The sequence below is a fragment of the Maniola jurtina genome, chromosome 13, assembly GCF_905333055.1.
Source record: "Maniola jurtina chromosome 13, ilManJurt1.1, whole genome shotgun sequence".
Taxonomy (NCBI): domain Eukaryota; kingdom Metazoa; phylum Arthropoda; class Insecta; order Lepidoptera; family Nymphalidae; genus Maniola; species Maniola jurtina.
Window position 1 is genome coordinate 3,708,489 of NC_060041.1, and position 19,268 is coordinate 3,727,756.

At 33.2% G+C, this 19,268-nt stretch overlaps 5 protein-coding genes across 7 annotated transcripts in view; 3 read left to right on the top strand and 2 right to left on the bottom strand.

Moving 5' to 3' along the window:
- LOC123871057 (clathrin heavy chain) overlaps positions 1-3,873 on the bottom strand; it is a 32,620-nt gene extending 28,747 nt beyond the window's left edge. For both annotated transcript variants that reach the window (XM_045914617.1, XM_045914615.1), the window contains exons 1-3: positions 3,711-3,873; positions 3,462-3,571; positions 277-502 (exon numbers count right to left, since the gene is read on the bottom strand). In XM_045914617.1, coding sequence (XP_045770573.1) covers positions 277-502; positions 3,462-3,503 — 268 coding nt within the window. In that variant the 5' untranslated portion in view covers positions 3,504-3,571; positions 3,711-3,873. The remainder of the gene's footprint in view (positions 1-276; positions 503-3,461; positions 3,572-3,710) is intronic.
- A 492-nt stretch (positions 3,874-4,365) lies between these two features.
- LOC123871063 (ubiquitin fusion degradation protein 1 homolog) lies at positions 4,366-8,276 on the top strand. 2 transcript variants are annotated; one of them, XR_006797206.1, is made up of 8 exons: positions 4,366-4,473; positions 4,542-4,659; positions 5,244-5,398; positions 5,588-5,717; positions 6,065-6,207; positions 6,871-7,089; positions 7,518-7,768; positions 7,828-8,276. XR_006797206.1 is itself a non-coding variant. In XM_045914628.1 (7 exons), the coding sequence occupies exons 1-7, from the start codon at positions 4,471-4,473 to the stop codon at positions 7,680-7,682; spliced, it is 933 nt and encodes a 310-aa protein (XP_045770584.1). In that variant the 5' UTR covers positions 4,366-4,470; the 3' UTR covers positions 7,683-8,276. The 2 variants fall into 2 exon arrangements, 1 of the variants encoding a protein (XP_045770584.1); XM_045914628.1 differs by having other exon boundaries at positions 7,518-8,276.
- A 357-nt stretch (positions 8,277-8,633) lies between these two features.
- Positions 8,634-9,661, bottom strand: LOC123871069 (actin-related protein 2/3 complex subunit 4). The gene has a single exon (XM_045914634.1). It carries the CDS (start codon positions 9,571-9,573, stop codon positions 9,067-9,069), a length of 507 nt encoding a protein of 168 aa, XP_045770590.1. The 5' UTR covers positions 9,574-9,661; the 3' UTR covers positions 8,634-9,066.
- A 547-nt stretch (positions 9,662-10,208) lies between these two features.
- Positions 10,209-17,215, top strand: LOC123871068 (ras-related protein Rab-35). The gene is made up of 4 exons (XM_045914633.1): positions 10,209-10,452; positions 10,542-10,841; positions 12,052-12,200; positions 13,115-17,215. Exons 1-4 carry the CDS (start codon positions 10,389-10,391, stop codon positions 13,214-13,216), a joined length of 615 nt encoding a protein of 204 aa, XP_045770589.1. The 5' UTR covers positions 10,209-10,388; the 3' UTR covers positions 13,217-17,215.
- Positions 17,216-17,897: 682 nt separating this feature from the next.
- On the top strand, positions 17,898-18,984 carry LOC123871070 (cytochrome b-c1 complex subunit 9). Its single transcript, XM_045914635.1, has 2 exons — positions 17,898-18,122; positions 18,863-18,984. Exons 1-2 carry the CDS (start codon positions 17,982-17,984, stop codon positions 18,896-18,898), a joined length of 177 nt encoding a protein of 58 aa, XP_045770591.1. The 5' UTR covers positions 17,898-17,981; the 3' UTR covers positions 18,899-18,984.
- The last annotated feature ends 284 nt before the right edge of the window (positions 18,985-19,268 follow it).

A 19,268-nucleotide genomic window follows, 5' to 3' on the forward strand; every position in this document is an offset into this window, starting at 1 on the left:
GAATGTAATAAAGCCCTTATTTCAAGATGTGGCCCAAGATCTCTTTGGCGCGGCGTCGCGAGCAGAGTCCCATTTAAAAAGGATCCTGGACGGGTGCATAACTAGTCGCGCTTACTCTGACTAACGCATGAATTCGGTCGTCGTATATTTATACATATTTATAATGGATATCACTCATCAGTGCTAAAATATAAACCTTGTTTGTAATGCTGAATCAGCATAGCACTACATCTGAATCTTACAAGAAAATGCTGAAATACTACTAAGATGGCTTACCTTCTACCCCAGCTTTGCCTTTGAGTGCAATGACCTTGCTGGCTGGGTTCATGATGGCAGAGTCTGCACTGATTGGCCTTCTGATGGGGTTGGTAGGGTCTGCCATATCTATGATGACCACCTCGGATGTCTCGCCGACCTTCTCGCGGACGCAGATGAACTTATCCGACTCCATTGTAAGTGTGTTGAACGAAATGGAGGCAGGATTTATTCCAATGTTGGTGAGCTGTAACAAAAATTACTATATTTATTTCATTTTTAAAAGATTACTAGCCATGTATATTGCCTTCAACTGCTTGCTTGCTTCATGCATGAAACTTGTGCTAAGAGTAAGGCTTAAGCCATTGGATTTGAACCATTTGACCATTGATTTCATTCTGCTCCTTGACTAATGAGTTCTGAGGTTTGACACTATAATAATATTAGTTCCATACCCAGTAATAATATGTATTCAAAATTATTCATGAACAGCACTATGCATTATTTTATTACGGTTCTGGAGTGAGCTTGAGCTAAACGAAATGAGCAGGTCTTAAAAGAAATATTACCCATTTACACAGGGAACATTGTGAAATGCATTGCATTACGTTTGGATCTGTAATTTTACTTTATAGATTGAGCACAAACCAAATAAGTACCATTATCATCCTTAGTTATTGCTTATACATGAAAACCATTGTTTTTATAATCAAGTTTAATTTTGCATTTAGGTTACTTAAGATAATAGCCATTGTCATCTTCAGCCTAAACAAAGGTGATTTTTCCATCAAAGACTGCAATCTTCTTCTTGGCAAAGTGCCATGTGGGTTATTTCCTTAACCGTTTGTGATTAAAAGACAAAATTTACCACCATTCCTTTTCCATTAACTCGTTTTTATAGTCCCTGGTCTATAGGTATGACATGCAATAGGCATGAGTTGCAACTAAAGTTGAGACTATACATACCATTAGAGAAGTAATTAATCTGACAAAAAGTGATATGTCCCAGATAATGACACAATGAGGATGCATGGCGTATTTAAATTTTAAAGTAAATTGCATGCAATTATACTTCATTTTTAATAAAGATATTACAAAGGTGTACACAGTGATAGTTTAGTGGTAGAAGTTGGCTTCCTATTCAAGTATTCAGGGGGTTGGGGTTCGATTCTAGGCATGCACCTCCACATAAAATAGCCCACAGTTAATCACTTGATTTAACAGTGAAGGAAAAATTGCAAGGAAACCTGCTGAGAGTCCATAATGTTCTCAAAGGTGTGTGTAGTCTGCCAATCTGCACTTGGGCAGTGTGGTGTATGCTCATACAACAGAATTCTAATCGCATTTGTCAACTGAACACAGAATGCAACCATGCAGCTTCTTATAATCATGAAAAGTCCCTATAGCTGTGAATACACATAGCTTGTACAATGGCATACCAGCTCCGTGCATGTACCAGCTACTCTCATATTCTCATATGTTAAATGGCATGCCTGTGGCTGGTGGCAAGTAAATAGATTGTGCAACAAATTTTTTAATTTGTAATATGCAGCAGGGCGATGGGGTAGCTGCAAACTATGCATGTGTATGAAACAAATGTATGTGTATAAAGTAGGTAAATTGCATGCAATTTACTTTTTTTAAATCATCATCATCATCATCATCAACCCACTACTAAACATGTCTCTTCTCAGAATAAGAAGGGTACTGCCATCCTTTAACTGAAAAGCTGGAAGTGCAAGGACCAAGGTTTTTAGCTACTCTTTTAAAATCCATTTAATCCATATAAATAAAAGTTATTTTACAATATAATATATTTAATATTTATTCATAATTAATAAAGATTGATAATCACAGCATATTAAGTTATAATAACTTTCTCCTCTGTTGGAAACTAAGGTACTAAGCAGGTGAACAAATCAATTTTTTTTTAAATAAAATAAAACAAGTTATTATACAATGAACTTGAAATATTTGCCTAGTTACAATATCAGATATGTTGATAAGAAATAGGAGCAATGTCCTTTATCAGAAAACTATATTACAGGGGCAGAAAATGTGTAAAGTAAATAATATTGTACATTTGATTTATTTTATTTTATCAATATATCTAATAAAGGTATTTACATAGGTTCTTAACACCCTTGAATCTTGTCAACTTGTCTGGGCCCTGCACATTCCTCTATATAAACATTACAACAATTATTATTATACAGATGAGCAAACTACTACAGGAACTTTACAGAACAATCACAATATGTTGGTAGGAAAAAAAAATTGTTACATTTAATTCCCCTAGTTAGAAGTATTGCATTGTATTGTAGATAATTTTAACTTAGTATTCATTGCATTATAATATTGTTTTAGAATTTCTTATGCTCCTTAAGTTAGGTAGAATATTTTTAATGTAGTTGTTTCCAATGCATGTGGTGACTGCCAGTAAATGGAGTTAAATGTAAACCTATAAACTTAAGGAGTAATTTATGTAAAGTGTAATTCTGTGGGTGGTTCATGAACAAATAACATAAATTAAATAAAATATTTAATTTAAAGTACGAAATATATTCCGATAAGATATAATAACACATTATCAGTTATTGAATAAATACTAGTTTTACATAAGTATGAAAGCAATTGTATTTTCTTTTGTCGCCTTATAAATTCCAATAAGATTTCAGTTATGGAATAAATACTACTTGTACATGAGTATGAAAGCAATTGTATTTTCATGTCACTTTATTTAAGTAATTCAAAGCACTAAGTCATTTTTAATTTAATTTCTAGAAGGTAGGCTCCACTTGAATTTAATTAAAACTCTGGTTAATCACGGAACTAAACTCTATGTTCAACATTTCATTCTTAAAACTTGCAGGTAGTTACAAAAATAGTGCCTACCTTGCAGTTTGATATTGATATTGTAAAAACTAAACGTAAAAAGGTTTGAATAGGGCCGGTTTTCATTGGATCGCAAATCATATGATCCAGGAAATATGGAGCAAATCAATACCCGGCGCTTCCGTGCTCTGGGAGCAGGGGGTGTTTCTGTCATCGTAATTGCGCAATGTCATTTCTACAGATACCTATTACTTTCACCACAAAGTTAAAACTAAATAGTACGCCCCCTGATAAAAACTGATAATACATCCCTCTGAACCACCCACTATTTATGCCAAGCAAATCTATTAAAATTCGATGGGCGTACTCACCTGTAAATGCTCCTGGAAGCGTATCGGCAACACTTGAGCCATTATTGCTAACTTTCTCTGCTCTAACTAATCCAAATAAGCTTAGGAGCGACCGTCTTATATCGCGGGGTCTGAAATTAACACAAGTATTTCAATTCACTGTTTTTCCGAAACACCTTTGACAATCAACATGGCGTTCATTCATGTTTGAAAGGAAATGATCAACGACCGGAACACAAAAAATAACTGTATTCTGCTGTTTCTACTCACTATTCCAATTTAATTCCTACATGAAGAAAAATGAATCGATAAAATATTTTTTTATTTGTATTAAAAATTGACGAATAATGCACCCACGGCTGCCACATACACAAATGAAAAATGAATGAAATGACGAAGTACGATTGACGAAGTGTGAACGATTCTGTGGAAGAAAAGGATAGATAGAAATATTCCACACTTCTTGCTTCCCATACTTCCACAGATTTTAAATGGATTTTCGACTCGACTCTCGAATTCGACTGTATGTGTTGGACTCATGTTGGACTTGGGTTGAACCATGGTTGGATCGTGGTATTACAAAAATAATCACATTTTGAGAAAATTCACATTAAGCTTTTCGTCTGTGGTTAACGTGAAAATAACGTGCCAGTTTGACTATCATTGACTAGGTCTGTGTTGGTGTTAGCTGGCGGGCGTGCTCTGCCTTTTTGCAGTGTTTTTTTGTTATAACTGACTGGAAAGCGCTCTAAAGGGGTGCCGTGCGTATGTCGGCGAGTGCCAGCACAGACGGGGTCCATACTTGTATAGTTTAACTAACTTGTTACAAATAATTACAAACTTGACATTGGCTAATCTTTGTAAAGCCAGACGAAAGAGAAAAAAATAAATCATTGACAGTCAAAAATGACACATGACACTAGTAAATTGAAAATTTTTGCGTTTGGTTGTTGGTTGATTATGTGCAAATGAATTGCAATTATTTTCATTAAATTCCTTTGTTAATAATAAAAAATATAAATCAATCAAAATGGTACTGACGATTCTAAATAGCTCATTGTTTTAATAAGTATTTGTTTTATTTTACTTGTGTTTGTTCAGTTTCAGTTTGGATTCAACATGTTTAACGAGATGAGGCCTTTTATCATGACTTTTAGATGTTTCTCGGTTTCTATGATGCCTGGGAATGAACGGCAAGATGTTGAAAGAGGAGGAAAGAGTAAGCAAGCTTCTTCAATAATCCATAATAACCATAATCTTATAGCCTATGTAAAAGTGTCTGTTTCTTATTAGAATAATAATTCTCTTAATAGAATTTGACGAACTTTGGTTCTGAGATAGCTTGCATTCTAGAGGCAAACATAGGCTAGCAATTATTGTATTGGGAATTTGTCAAAATGTTAATTTTATTCATTAGACAAAGTTTATTTGGTGGTTGTGGTGGACTAGTGGACTGCCCTAACATTGATATTCATTTATTGTAATATCCAAGGCCTAAAGTATTATCACTGGCATAATATTAATATTATCTCACTTGCACGCAAACACACACACACGCGCGGGCACGCGCTTGCATACACACACATAACATAAACTTACATGCACATTTTCACCTAGCTGGAAGCCCTGTTTTCCAAGACACAGTTTTTACTAGTTCAGGAAACTGCACAGTAACTATTTATTTAAGTCAATATATTTTTTCCGTCAGTATGTTTTTTCTATTTTTGTTATTTCTATGTTATATTTGTTGTTCAACTAAAATAAATTTATCTTAATGTTATCTTTATTATCAAAATATTACAGTAATAATGCCACCATCAGCACTGGAGCTCTTAACAAGGTTAAACATAGAATACCCCATGATATTCAAGCTGACAAATAAAAAAACTAAAAGAATAACACATTGTGGAGTCTTAGAGTTTGTAGCTGATGAGGGATATGTGTATTTGCCACACTGGGTTTGTATTTGAGTATTTTTAAAATAATAATATGATAAACTAATAAATTACAATAAAAATCTATTATAACAACATCATCACATCATGAATATTAGCATGCAAAAGCCAATATTTGTAATAAAGTCTTTATGCTACAAATAGATGGGGCTCATGCTTTGCGTAATTATAACCATTATTTTATCTGACCAGATGATGACAAACCTGGTTCTTGAAGAAGGGGCCTTGATACAAATAGAGAGTGTATCACTACCAGTGGCCACATTCTCAAAATTCCAACCACTCTCTGAAGACTTCCTTGACATCACTAATCCAAAAGCAGGTGAGTTTTACTGTCTTATTCACTACTATTATTTACTACTACTACTTTAATACCTGCGACTTCACTCGCGTGGATTTAGGTTTTTCAAAATCCTTTGGAAACTTTAATTTTTTGGAAGAAAAAGTAGTATGTTGATCCTGGATATAATCTAGCTCCAATCCAAATTTCAGCCACATCCATTCAGTGGACTTTGCGTGAAAGCGTAACAAACAAACACACACACACTTTTGCCTTTATATTAGTGTGATACCATGCTTTCATTGATTCATGATTTTAATAAATATCAAAAAGGAAGAAGTTCAAGTAGTAGAAGAATATGATTAATAAAAAAAAAAAACTATTTTCAGTGCTGGAAAACTGTTTAAGAAACTTCTCATGTCTTACAACAGGAGATGTGATAGCTATTAAATACAATTCCAAGGTTTATGAGCTGTGTGTATTGGAGACTAAGCCAGGCAATGCTGTCATTATTATAGAATGCGATATGAATGTAAGTATAGTATATGCATCACAAAAGATGAACAAGTGGGTATTTAGTTGTACAATGCATACAAAATGTGATCTTGCTCACTTTAAATTTTTTTGTCATCTGTCATGTCTACACTATTGAGTAAGGATCTCCTCTCAGACAGGTATAGACTACCATTCAGGTCAAATGCAAGAGACAGACATCACACATTTTTGAGAACATAACGGAGAACTCTCGGGCATGCAAATTTTCTCACAGTATTCCTAGACAATGCAAATCCACGCCGCCGTGGATATGAACCACGGCGGCGAGTTTTCCCTGCCAATAAGAGCTGCAGATTGGGCAAGGCACTCTAAGTCCTGCTGATACCTAAAATCATTCTGCCTATCGAAATGCAGCTACGTTTAGAGCATGCCCATAAAAAACTAAATAGCTCAGTATTCATAATGAATATGGATGAACTCTAATACATTGATTGAATAATTTGTTCAAGAAACTTTTCCCTGATAAATTCCTGGATTAGTAAAAAGTTTATCCTATCTCTTGTTGAAATGATATTATGATGTATTCCGATTTCCGATTAAGTGATTGATTGAAAGTAAATCTACCGCCTTGCAACAATGCACCTAAAGCTTGAGGAATAAAGTCTTTACTGTAATGTCCTTTAAATTCGTAATTGACCAGGTGGAGTTTGCACCGCCAGTTGGCTACAAAGAGGATGAGCACATAACACGAGGCACTGGTAGTTCGGAGGTGACTGGTATGGAGGAAGACCCGGCGACGATGATGCCGGAGCCCGCGGGCTTTGTGGCCTTTAGCGGGGAGGGCAACAGGCTGGACGGGAAGAAGAAGAAACTCACCAGTGAGAGCGACTCTGAGCCGCAGGCTGGCAGTTCCAGACAAGTGAGTATTTCTGGACATCTTTTCTAGGATGAGCCAGCTCAGAGATGACCAGCACAGAAGAAGACCACCTGGCGATGATGATGCCCGAGTCTGTCTGGATTTTCCTTGACTTCTGCTCGTGCTATCTCCCCCCAGCAACTTCTGTTGTAGGCATTACATACACTACACACACAACAATAATAATCTATGATTTTGTGGTGAATGACTGCTGATGTAGGTCATTTGTATTTTTATTAGTACCGACATTCACTTCATACTGCACATACCAATATGATACACCTTACAAACTGTGCAAACAGCTTTAATTTCACACTACAATAGTTATGATTTATGAAGTTATGGTAGTAGTAGGTCTTTCAATTATCGTGGTGCATATTTGAACCATTCTTTTAAAGATTTGATACTGAAGGGTATGTTTCATTTCACAGCCATATGTTCGAGGAATACCGGATTATGATTATGTGATTGGCACATTAAGATTCATCAGGAACTCCCGACCAGCCAGTGCAAAGGAAGAAACTCCACCAGAAGAACCATTCCAAGCATTTAAGGGTGAAGGCTTCACCCTAAGAACAACCAAACCTAAGAACTGAGTAGTGTGTAGTGTAAGTTTTGTGGTATTTTGACTTTGATCATCAAATTACAAGATATGCTGGCAGTTTACAATATGCTGGAAGTTAGTGTTAGTGAAATATTTAGTGCTAACTTAAGATTATATACTTAATACATAGATAGTTCTATATTAGGGAAAAAATGTATTGGGAACATATTATTTCAAAATGCTGCAATGTTTTTTTAAAAATTGTTAAAATACAAACACAAGTCTAATTTGTGGGATAATGTATTTTTGCTATCTTTCATTAGTTCTGGCATAAACTTCAAGCAAACTATTGGATTTTATATGGGACTGCATATCTTGTATTTGAATTATCAAAGTATTTTTGTTAAAATTTTGTACATAAACATTAGACTTTATACTAAAACAATTTTTTTTAAAGGCAATATTTTGTAAGTACAATTCTTACTTACAAATGAGGAATTTAATAATATCATCCCCATTTTATTTATTAATTGCACATTAGTAATTAAAAACAAAACAATGTTTATCTCGATTTAAGTTACTTTTAATAATAGTATGTAATTTTTCTGAAGATAAATACATATTATGATCCTCAAATTTGATAAAATATCTGCCTTTTATTTAATGAGACCTAAAAATGTGTCCCTTTTTGTCAGACTATAATATTACTATGGCTCAATCAAAAATTTTCTAGACAATGTTTTTAATATCTTCAGTTGTATAAATAGTTATAATAAAATATTAAGGGAGGTTTGTATGTATGTGGATGTATGTAACTACAGACAGTTAAAAGTGTCATATACTAAAAACAAACAAAATTATTTCATTAATTTTAATTTGATTTCCATAAGAAAACAAATAAAATTATTATTATTGCTAATTATTATAATACAAAAAATTAAGTTCAAATGTCACATTTTTTGTGTTGAATATTTGATCAAATAATAAAATAAAAACTTAATATTAAATAAATTTTTATTAAAAAATAAAATGCATACCCTGAAATTATATGAGAAGTAACCTGATTGGTAAGCTTCAAATACGGATGGCTACATAATTTTTCCAAATATACATGCATTAAATTTCAGAGTATTGTTATAAATCTAGTTTTTCCTGGTACTATTTAACCAATTTTTGCTAATTCTATTCTCGTATTTTATTACCAGACTACTATAGTTACTGCAAAGAGTGATTACTATCTTAATCTTAATCACTGTTATACAACATTGTAAAATAACAATAAATAAAGAAATTACAAATGCAATACATCTCAACTAAATACTGATATATACTGCAGAGCACAAAAACAGTCTTTCATTCATAACAAATTGGCGAGCTTACAATTGGAATTTTACAAGTATGTTACACATGAGTCATACATTTATAGAGAGTTTACATTAGAATCTTTTCAAGAATTCTTCTGAGCAAATTCTCGCGCGCGCGTTCACTGCGAGCTTCATTTCACTTATCTCCTTGTCAATTTCTTCCATGAAGTATATCACAAAGTCAACCAATTTGTGTTTATACATTTGTTCAGTGTGGAAATTCGTGATCAGGAAACTGATGTGATAGCCGTCCACCGGCTTCCGCCGAAGTACGATAAAGTTTTCCGCTCTCATCATCATGAAACGCATAAACTTTTTACACAAAATCTTCTCAATCTCATCTGCTTGTTTGATCATAATACTTATTCTAATAGAGTTAATAGACGATTCTATTAGCACTTTCTCGTTAGCGTTCCGTGATATGATCACAGGGTTCAATAACAATTCTTTGCTTGTTCCAACTTCCACCTCTGGTTTGTTATATCTTTCGACTACCTGCGATGAAAAATGTTCCAAACACATAGCAGATGTGAGTGTATGGCGTACAGCCGTTAAATAAGGCTTTAAAGTAGCCGACATCGTTGCAAAAGTATTTTATTCAATCACTTTACCACACCTAAACTTTTATCTACAAATGCAATGATGACAAACAGCACAGACAAAAAGTATGCAAAAAGTAGATACCACGTACCTACTCTGTGGCCCAGACCAACATTTCTTTAATTAACTGGTTTTATGGCTCTGGGTTCTAGCTCTTTTAAGCCTGTTTTTTTTTATTAGGACAACAAAACCACAGAACAAAGCAGACAAAATCAAAATGATAATAATGCGTACCTATGATAATTTTATTTTTCAACTGGCTTTACAGCTTTGGGTTCAATCTTTTTGAGCCTTTGATAATAACAAAACTTTGTTAGGGTGTTTGTGCACTCGTTTGTATTCGTTCGTAAAAATACGATTCGAAGTAGCCGTCATATAAAACGTTCGTACGCTTATGCACTCATTCGCATTCGTGTGAATTTTAGATCATTTTTTGTAAACTTAAAAACACGAATACGAATCGAATACAAATGAGTGCACAAGCAGCCAAATGGTATTGGATTCTGGGTTCAAAAAATTAATAGAATAAAAATAATAATGATTAAATTGGTAATTTTTGTTTACATCTGTGGATCGATAATAATCATCAGCACAAAATAGGGTTTTCGTCTGTGTTCGTCGTCCAAACGGAAAAAAAAGAAATGGCAGGAAGGACAATAATGGCGGACGATTCATAAAGTGACGCAAGCCAACGTTTTACGGCATGCGTTTAATCAATTTTTCAACAATAGGAGTTATTGTTAAATCATTGTCATTATTGTTAAACACATGACCAGTTAGGGGTGCAGTCACTCATGTCAAAAGCAATGGCTCGCGAGTTTGACCACCTCTTTAAACTGCTGATTATCGGTGACAGTGGTGAGTGGGCGAGGCCTGATGTGTACGCGAGTGATGATGACTTTCCCTGAACATTCAGAGGAAACTGGAATTATGTTCTTGTGTTGCAGGTGTAGGTAAGAGCTGCCTCCTATTGCGGTTTGCTGATAACACCTTCTCCGGTAGTTACATTACGACCATCGGTGTAGATTTCAAAATAAGAACTTTAGAGATAAACGGTGAGCGGGTGAAGCTGCAGATATGGGACACTGCGGGGCAAGAAAGGTTCCGAACCATCACCAGCACGTACTACCGAGGGACTCACGGAGTCATCGTAGTTTACGATGTCACTAACGGCGAGTCCTTCGCCAATGTGAAGCGTTGGCTGCATGAGATTGAACAGAACTGCGATGTCGTTAACAAAGTCTTAGGTAAGAATTCTGAAATGTAAATCAATTACTAAAACCTTAACAACAAGCTTTGTTTATGTAATGCCTATCTATACATTTAAAAAGCTTCATATCAGCGTAAAACTCAAACTGCTAGGTCTGGAAACCTGAGAAATTGCATTTATGTTAGCTATAAATTAAACCCCTAATATGAAAGGATTTTTTGAAAAATTCCAACTTGACATCGTGGTAAAAGCTGGTTGAATAATAAGTTTTAAACAATTCCTAAGGATCATCAGATGTTAGTTCTTAAAATCTCGTTTTATTGACGTCACAAATTAGGTATTCTTTATTTGGGATAAGAGTGACAGAACATAAACAAAATAAAAGCAATAAACAAAAAAGCATACTGAAAAAGTTGCAAACTAAAGAACCAGACACGTTTTTAATTCAAAAAATCCCAAAGAGGGCAATTTTCATACCTTTTTAAATTGACTACTGCATCACCTGATGGTCAGTTAGAGTGAGATTTAGATTCTCACAGACTCCTCAGTTAACTTTAACTGTTAATAATTGTTAATCTTTTTTGCTTCACTAAACCAATTTATTTAGACTTGTTCTAACCTACTCTGCATTTTCTATGTTTCTTTGTTCTCAAATCTCTGGCTTCTGGTAACTATAATAATATAGAGATAAGTTGTCTTTGTGTCCTTTCAATGCTTTTTAGTGTTTAAGTTTTTAGTGCAGTGCCAGCGGCCAAGTCCATTTTGCACCTGCAAGGGATTTGTGCCATCATACAAGAAATCATGATTAAACAAAAGAAGACAATCTTTAGTTTAGGTACAATTTGATTTTGTAGAAAGGAAACTATAATTTATATAATTAGCTGCTAATAGTCAGAGATAATGTTTTATGATTATATAAACATTAGAGGGAAGCTATGAGTCATTTTAACTTTTCTGAATAATATAAATAGCTTTGCTTAGAGCAATCAATGTAAACATATGAAATACCTATTAACAATTATTTTTTAATGATATGGCTTGGTAATTAGTTAGACATTCTTATGGGTACTATGTAACTATTATAAAATTGTTTTAGTTGTCTGTTTATTTAATGCATAATGCTTAAACCATTGGATCCATTGTTAAGATTGAGTTATTTCAAAATCATTCTGTCCAAATTCAGACAAAATTGCAGGAGTGTTAAACACAATTACTTTGTAAACAATAAAATTACGTTAATTTTCCAGTTGGTAATAAAAATGACTGCCCATCAAGGAAAGTAGTTGTAACGGAGGATGCCCAGCGATTTGCCAACCAAATGAACATACCATTGTTTGAAACCAGTGCAAAGGAAAACATTAATGTTGAGGAAATGTTTCTGACTATCACAAAAATGGTGAGTTTTTATAAAGACAATTACATAATTCGATTTCTATTGTAAATAGAATTCATTTAACATTTTTATGATAGTGTTTTTAAGGAACTTGAGGAAATTTCCAATGCACTCCAGGGAGACAGGTTCGAATCCCGCCAGTTCTGCAATTTTTGATATTTATTTAAAAATTACTTAGCATTCATTTGGTTGTTTACAACTAAAAATAAACTAAATGATGAAACTGTGATGATAAAGATTTTAAAGTAGGTACAGTAGTAATATCATCCAACAGGAAACATTGGGAATATCAGTTGATAACAATACATTTTATATCTGAAAATTAAGTTTAGGATATGTGTATAATGTGTTTAAAAGTGAGTATTTGTGACACTAAATAAAGTAGTTTCCACAATTTTAGCGAAAAATTTAGTGAAGTTATCCCTTCATAATTCGTTTGAAAAATTCCAGTATTATTATTACTGGATTGTTTTATCTTAACAATGAATTCACATTTCTTTACAATCTACTGCGAAAACTGATCTCAGTTGGGCTTGTGTATTTCATCCTTGACCTGCCCAAACCTTGCAACTTTAGACTGGACTATTATTTTGCACCCACTATACAGTTGGAAGTAATCTTTTTGGCAGCTGAAAACAATACATCATAGTAACATAATATTTTTGGTCACTGTTATATTTTCCATCCCTGTCTTTCTGTACTTTATCTTCGCCTTCCTGCTTTCACAATAATTTTCTCAGTTGCCAAAAACATTGAATTGAACTATAAAGTCCAGCTCATTGGGCATTGCATTCAGTTGCTTATGGTGCGTTCAACGAAAAGAGATCAATCCATGTATCTGAGCACTTCACACTAAAATAATGTGAAACCCATGTCCATACTCTTTTTTGTAAACATTATATTTATAAATATTTCAGGTATTGAGGTCTAAATTGGAAATGAAAGAGCGACAGAATGTGACAGCAAACGACACGGTACACATAAGGAAGAACCACAAAACAAAGAAGAAATGTTGCTAGTGATCACACAATATGGCACTAAGCCAGGGATGTCGCTTACACGATGCTCAAATTGAGAGATAATTGCACAACCCTAGCAGGACACTATGTACCTCAGCCATATAATGTTTACCAATGAAATAGAAGCCTTCTTTTGTTGGTGTTAGGTACAAAGAAGTGTATTTTGACATCAGCAGTATAACAGTTTAGTCTTATGAAACTAGTGGAATTTTGTACCTTGATATTGATATGTAAGTTGATCTCTGTTGAATATTATCATGGCAGTGTTACTGTTATTATCAAAGAGCTTAATGTATTCCCTACACTACAACTACATCACTTGTCTAAAATTTGTACTCACAATATTTCTGAAAAACTTGTAATAGGGAAAATATGGATTTTAAATTTCTGATTATAAATTATTATTAGGATGTAAAATAATAATTAAATTGAATAGATTTTATGGCAAAGTTTTGCATTCCAAACATGCAAAACAGATGACAGTATTGGTAATATTTATTTAGTAAGAAGATGTTTTGTTGCTAATATGAAATTTTATGAAAATGTAATTGATTAAAATAATAATTGTAATGTCATATGATAATATGAAAGAGCTTGTGAAAGCCTGTTTTGTCTTAGTGTACTATATTTTGAGTTCATGTGTTCGTATTTTTGGTGAAATAATGTATTGAATACCCTCATATTTTACATTTTATGATATGTTACTGATAATTCCAATTTTTTTTAAAATATATTTTAAACAATCTATGTAATAGAGCAATAATATTGGTGCATGTTTCATATTGATTATTTTGCATTATACACAAAGGTCATTAGCGACATGTCACACTACTCAGCACAGTGCACTCTAGAATCCATACTAATACTATAAATGTGAAAGTGTGTCTGTTACTTTTTCACGGCCTAACCATTTTTAAATCTATTTCAATGTTCGGTATGGGAGAGAGGTTGCATCCCAGAGAGGGCTTTTTATCCCAAACAGTAGGGAGTTTTAAAAACTTCCTCCATGTGGACAAAGTGGTCTTCTAGTTCTAGAAAAGATTAACTGAATAGTAACTATTTGGTTCATCATAACAAATAACAACAGTGCTAAGAAACTTATCGATTACAGATAATCTGATTATAAACAATTTTGTCTTTTGCAAGTGGAGTGTTGTGCTCGAGTAGACTAGCGACCTCAAGTGACAATATTATATTATTTTTATACCCTATGCCCCTTTATATTTGACAAGTCTGTGCTGGGTTAAATAATCTCGAGTTTTAGGCGCATTATGGATAAATAATTTAGTCCAAAAATTAAATTAGGATTATTATGAATGCATAGTTAATGTGTATAATTGTACTCTCGTAATCAAAAACTGTTATGTGATGGAGTGTCTGTATGATAAGCGAAAAGTTGCTAGATATAAATGTATACAATTAATTTAAACATTTTTATTTTTAGTTTCATATCGTAATGGTGTTTTGTCACGTTATTAGACAGCTCACCATTTTGACGATTGCATGTAAAAACTATCAGTTCATTAGAGGTAATGTAATGACATTTAAGTTTAACATTATTTTGCTCGTCACTGATTTACGCCGCACTGTTGTGGCACTGCTCCAACATGGTACAGTCTCTAGAAAAGTCAAAAAAAACTGATATTACTCAGAACTGACAGCTGTGTACTGTGCTTAAGGTGTGCGGGGGTGCAAATCAGAGATGATCTTTAGCCTTATATCCACCATCTCTGTGTGAGCGAGAGAGCAATAAATTAATAAGAGTATGACAGAGATAAACCAATTAAATCCAGTGTTTGAATTTAAATCAATAATGTCAACACAAAACCCTAACGCTCTGGCTACACGCTCCGTCTTGCCTGCACAGTTAAAGCGGGCATACCGTCTTGCCAATTGCCATCCACTCATACGCGTGTAACTGCGCCAACTAGCTTGTGCAGATAAGCTCTCAGGTAAAACGCAGCATGTAGCCGGAGCTTAATATCAATAGTATTATTAAAAATATGAACATGTTATAATTAAAAGTATAATGGTATGTTTTTATTATTTAACATAAAACTTTCTATGAATATTGTAAATTAATTGTTTATGTTGCCAGTCGAAATACATTAGGGACCTTATATGTGTAAACTGAAATCTCTCATTTAAATATTCCTTTACCTATTTATATTTTTTTAAATTTAAAAATTGGCAAAGTATACTCTCCAGTCTGCATAAAACTTATAACAATAATTTAACTAATCGGAATTTATAAATTCTTATTGCAATTCAATTATGCATTTTTATCATAAACTTGCATTTCATATGCATACATGTATAATTTTTTAAATAAATATTATAGTAAGTATTCATAAAGTACATTTGGGTGATAAAATTAATTTTAACATTTATTTATGACATTGTGGCTAATTCTGTTGTAATAATACAAATTTCGAAAGTAAATTGACAGCTGAGCCTGTCCCCAAAGAGAACATTACAATCTCACACGATTTGTCTGTGGGGAAGACACTGAGGAAACATCTTGAGCTGGATATTAAAGCTTGATATGGAGCGGATGATAAGGAATTTGAGTCGGTACAGTAACAGAATTAGCCACAACATATTGTTTTATGTATTTCAACGAAAAACTTTAGTATTTATTTTGTACTCTGTAGTAAAATAGCATCTATTTTTACCCAACTGCGGCAAAGCCAAAAGGAAGGGTTATTATTTTTTGTGAACACAGTAAGCAAACCATGTACTTTTGAATCAGTCCTCCAAATACATTCAATATTTCAGTGTTTATTTCATCTTATATCGTTAAATGTTACTCTTATAATAAAATAATGTATGTAGCATTTGTATTATTATAACTTTACACTGCTATGTTAACACTCAATTCCAGTCAGGACCACAGTGCAAAAGTAATATTCGGGATCATAAGTATTGTATTGTAACATGTACGCATTCGAAATAGGGTGGGTAGAGTTAAATATATTATTCGAACCTTTAATTTGTATTCAAATTTGTAGTGTGGAGTTAATACCAAAATATCCTGTAAATATCAACAAAGATATTTTAGATTTTCATATAAGTTTATTAGATTGGATACTTGCTTAAAAATGCTTTGCTCATAAATGAAATGTATCAATTAATTATATTTGGTATTAGAGTATTTGGTACTGTTCAAATTATCCATTCCGTACAACTTTGTACAAAAATTAGGCTGGCCATGAAGTGACTATGTTTTTAATATGTAATTTTTATTTATTATAATTATTATTGTCATAAAAGTGAATCTTTCGGCAGTGCGTAAATAAAACCATCTTCAGCTAAAGCCTAGAACACACTGAAATTGTAGGCAGACTTGTGTGTGTCTGACGCAACACAAATCTGTTGCAATGATCAACTAATCGGAGCATCTTGAGCGAAACCATCACAGCTAGACTAGTCACACCACAAGTTATAACACTTACAACACTACAGCTTTGGCGATCACTAGTCTGCAGCAACCTTTAAGTAGTACTACGCACAAGACGGGTTATTCCAAACAAAAATTTTTGTGGGCTGCATCTCATTTTTGGTTACAACTTTATGCGCATATAGTGTCATACTAATTTTGACAGTTTCATATAGAACATGATTTTTGCTTGAAATAGCCCTTTAGGTACTAACTACTAATTTTATTTAGTTCAGTGATAGTGTCTGCAGTCGCACCATGTTGTGTTTCAGAATTACGCTGGCAGCTGGAGTTGCGTTTTTTCAAACGAATTGTCTACAGTTGCGTTTTAACATTGTGTGTTCTATGGCTAAAGTTCAGTGCCTTTTCATTTTAGTCATCATCTAAAATATTGTCTTGTGGCATTTGTCTGAATTTCCTACAAGTTGAAGCCGCCGGTCTAATAGTACACAGCATTTTGCTTATTATTATCTTGATTTTGGTACTCATATTATTTTTAAGTTATGTATATTGTTCATTACCAGCATTTTAAAATGTAAATAGATATATTTTGCCCATAATTAACTAAGTGTTTTTATTTCCTGATAAGTGGTAATTTGTCTGTTGGCAATGTTTATGGAGCGTCTTCTATATATTCTGGTCCAAGGACGGTCCAAGTATGTACATTAAAAAGGTAAAGGTGTGAAATGCCGAATCAGCAACTGTCCCACTTAATTTAATTGATTTATTATTATTAATAAAAAACCGGCCAAGTGCGAGTCGGACCCGCGCACCGAGGGTTCCGTACTCGGATTTTTTTTACATTTTGCTAGATAAATCAAAAACTATTATGCATAAATATAAATAAAAAATCTGTATCAGAATGTACAGGCCTTTCATATGATACCCTACTTGGTATAGTTATGTAACTTGACAGACACGACGGACGAACGGACAGACAGACAGACAACAAAGTGATCCTATAAGGGTTCCGTTTTTCCTTTAGAGGTACGGAACCCTAAACACCACCTTGGTGGAGACGAGTAGAAAAGGCAGCTTGAAGGAGGCGTGTGTCATTGTGATGCTAACATCCGTCTATGTAGGAAAATTTTACGAAACTGGGAAATTGTTCATTCCAACTTTGATCCGACCGAGTTTCATCGATCCCAATCAAATTGGGTCGTGTGTAGTACATTAAAAATTAGAAAAAAATATTGTCCATGGCAAATATAATTAAGTTTTTGGGTTATTTTTGTCTATGGTATTGGTTATTTTTGACAGCTGGTGTCTGGACGTCCGTGAGTTTGTTCAACATTTTTAATTTTCTCGAAGCGAAAATATTTAAAAATGTCTTTGTGGGCGACATTAAACCGCAACGTTTTTAAAAGAACATCAACCTTTGCATTAGCCGTAGCAGGCGGAACATTCTTCTTCGAAAGAACCTTCGAATTAATTTCGGTTTCATTATTTGAGAGCATAAACAAGGGTGTAAGTATTTTGTTATGTAATTTCGTTTTTTCTTTAGATACCTTGCTTCAGATTTATTGGTTTTATTATTTCACATTTAATATTTAGACTGCTACAATAGTACATTATGTGTCGAGATCCATCAAGCAATTTTTTGAATTGTGCAATAGACTTGGTCTTACCAACTGATGGACTGGAATAAACATAATTTAATAAATATTAGAATTTTACTATTTACATGATTTTCTAGACTTGTCTGTCTGTTATTTTGAGTAAAAGCAAAGCATGATTTTAAATATATTGTGCTACATCTCTCTTGGTACATTTCTCAGAGCTAACATTTTAAATTCAGCAAAGGCCAGAATGTAGAAATTCTATTGACAAAGTCAATGTTTGCTGTTTGAAAATCCAAAAAGATTTAGGTTTTTAATAAGAATCTTAATTACTCCATGCATAGTTCTCTGCTTGCCTGTAGCAATCGTACAACAAATAAACACCAGTCATTTCAAAATCACAGGGCACAAGGGACAAGTTATAACAGACCCATGTGTGCCCAAATATGCTGTATTTCGGGTGCTTACTAAAATTGTACGAATTTCTATGAAATAGGTGATGTTGATACAATTTTGTAGTAAGTACCCAAGCCCAGCGCACCAGCATTCCATTATAACTAGTGCCCTAGGCTTCAATATATTTCTGTAGATGTATAAATATTTTTTATTGCTAGAATATTAATATTTGAATTTGGTTTTTTTTTTCAGAAACTATGGAAGGACATCAAGGACAAGTATGAATGAAGAGAAATAAAACATCAGCACTTTAATGGAATAATTTATTAGCTTAATTAATATTGTTAACATGATTAAATTATCTTAACAAGAAATATGAGTTTTCTTTACATTATAACTTAGATTAATATTTTACTTATCATATGAAATAATAATAATAATAATAATAATAATAATAATCTTTATTGTTTCCCCATAAAAAATAACAAAATAAAAATATAAAAATAAAATGCAGACTAGATTTTTAAAGTTATTTTTAGTAACCAATTTAAAAAAAAAACTTCATATACAAAATAAGGCCCTTTCACAATACTTACAATGTGTTGCATTGTAAAATTTTACAAAGCACATTGCATGGTGAGAATTTATAGTTTTTTTT